At 53.4% G+C, this 2,370-nt stretch overlaps 1 protein-coding gene across 1 annotated transcript; it reads right to left on the bottom strand.

Annotated features, from left to right (window-relative positions):
* Window positions 1-640: 640 nt before the first annotated feature.
* Window positions 641-1,987, bottom strand: LOC138098738 (uncharacterized). The gene has a single exon (XM_068995479.1). The coding sequence runs from the start codon at window positions 1,985-1,987 to the stop codon at window positions 641-643; it is 1,347 nt and encodes a 448-aa protein (XP_068851580.1).
* Window positions 1,988-2,370: the final 383 nt, after the last annotated feature.

Genomic DNA, 2,370 nt, shown 5'->3' with positions numbered 1-2,370 from the left:
TGTTTTAGGATTTTAGCCAATCACCCCTAAGGGGTGGCTGATCCTTTGTCCAATTAGACTATGAAGAAAAAGGTCTATAAAAGAGTTTGTAAAATAATTAAAGAAATCAATCTTGCTGCACAATTCCTGCCTGCTGGATCTTCTCTCCTCCTCCCTACTGCTGCGGCACACGGTGATATGCCCTAGGGCATTTTAATATGTTGGTGCTGTGGTTTCTTCGAATTTTGGGATCTTCTGTTCCTCCCTCATGGAGCCCAGGTGGAAAATGAAAGTGCAAAGTCTCTGGGACAATAAACCAGGTGGCTTTGGAGTGAAACATCTCATCAGAGACATTTCTTCATCCCAAGACCATGAAATGCAGGTTGATCATGCAAGAAAGAAATGAACTCTCAAAAAAGGGGCAGCTTTGAGCAGTTACAACATTTATTTGATATAAAAAGTGCCTTTGGAAAAGCAACAGAACATTATCAAAGGCACCCCAACACCAAGGCACAGCAGGGGAATCCTGGAGTTCTCACATGAGGACGCAGTGTCCAGGGGCAAGGGGAAGACATGCTGGGACGGACCAGGCAGCCAGAGGCAGGGCTGGAGGCAAAGAGGTGCCGTGGCAGAGACTCAGAGCCGGAGCTGCCCACGGCTGTTACTTCTGCTGGCTGTAGGGCCAGTAGGAACTCTGCTTGCTCTGGTGGGACACGATGCTGGGGATGACAATGGGACATTTCTGCTGGGAGGAGCCTCCGCCACCACCTCCAGAGCTGATGATGATGGTCTGTCCCGAGGAGCCACCGCCGTATCCTCCTCCCATCCCGTAGCTGGATCCTCCACCACAGTATCCAGAGGAACCACCACTGCCTCCCCCTACAATGATGCTCTTTGATCCTGAAGATCCACCACCGTATCCACCACCGTATCCTCCACCCATCCCATAGCTGGATCCTCCACCACAGTATCCAGAGGATCCTCCACTGCCTCCGCCTACAATGATGGTCTTTGATCCTGAAGAGCCACCACCGTATCCTCCTCCCATCCCATAGCTGGACCCTCCACCACAGTATCCAGAGGAGCCTCCACTACTTCCATCTCCCATTATGATCTTGGTTCCTGAAGATACACCACCATATTCTCCACCCATGCCATAAGCTGAAGATCCTCCACCACAGGAGCCACCACTACCTCCCCCTACAATGATGCTCTTTGATCCTGAAGATCCACCACCGTATCCTCCACCCATCCCATAGCTGGATCCTCCACTGCAGCATCCAGAGGATCCTCCACCACTGCTTCCACCTCCAATGATGACCTTTGTCCCTGAAGATCCACCACTGTACCCTCCTCCCATGCCATAGCCTGAGGATCCTCCACTGCAGCACCCAGAGGAACCTCCACTACCTCCACCTCCAATGATGCTCTTTGATCCTGAAGATCCACCACCATATCCTCCACCAATCCCATAGCTGGATCCTCCACTGCAGTATCCAGAGGAACCACCACTACCTCCACCTCCAATGATGGTCTTTGATCCTGAAGAGCCACCACCGTATCCTCCTCCCATGCCATAACCCGAGGATCCTCCACTGCAGTATCCAGAGGAACCACCACTGCCTCCGCCTACAATAATGGTCTTTGATCCTGAAGAGCCACCACCGTATCCTCCACCCATCCCATAGCCTGAAGATCCTCCACTGCAGCACCCAGAGGATCCTCCACTGCCTCCACCTCCAATGATGCCCTTTGATCCTGATGAGCCACCACCATATCCCCCTCCCATCCCATAGCTGGAGGAGCCCCCACTACAACAGGATCCACCTCCTCCACCACCAGAGCTGATGATGACTTTGCCAGAACCCCCTTGTCCCCCGCAGCAGGAGGAGCCCTGGGACTGGTAACTGGAGGAGCTGCTCCCGTGGCAACCAGAGCCCTCGCTGTGGCATCCGCTGGACTGGGAGGACATCCCATGGCAGCCTCCAGAGCTTTGTCTGGAGCACATCTTGGAGCAGTGACCCTGCAAGGAACAGAGCTGTCAGAGAGGAGAACCTTGGAGATGCAGCTGAGCTTTCCCAGCAGACAGAGAAGGAAGAGTTCCCAGGAATGACCCCTTTTGTCCCATCTTCTGCAGCCCTACAAGGATGGCAGCTTTAACCTCCCTCACCCCTGTGAGAGCTGCCATGACATCCCAGGGAGCTCTCTGCAGGTCACAACAGCTCCAGGAAACCTCTGCGTGCGGAAAGGTTGGGAATACTTCCCGAGGTTTGCACACATGCTCTGGCACGCCTAAAAAATTGTGTGGATCATTCTGGATGTCTCACACTGACTCAGCAGCTGAAAGTTCAGCTTTCAGAGCTCCAGCTGCAACTCCCCTCTCTAAGGCAG

The sequence above is a fragment of the Aphelocoma coerulescens genome, chromosome 25 (assembly GCF_041296385.1).
Source record: "Aphelocoma coerulescens isolate FSJ_1873_10779 chromosome 25, UR_Acoe_1.0, whole genome shotgun sequence".
Lineage (NCBI taxonomy): Eukaryota > Metazoa > Chordata > Aves > Passeriformes > Corvidae > Aphelocoma > Aphelocoma coerulescens.
Note: the sequence above shows the minus strand (reverse complement) of the source record. Positions and strands in the feature narration are given on the sequence as shown.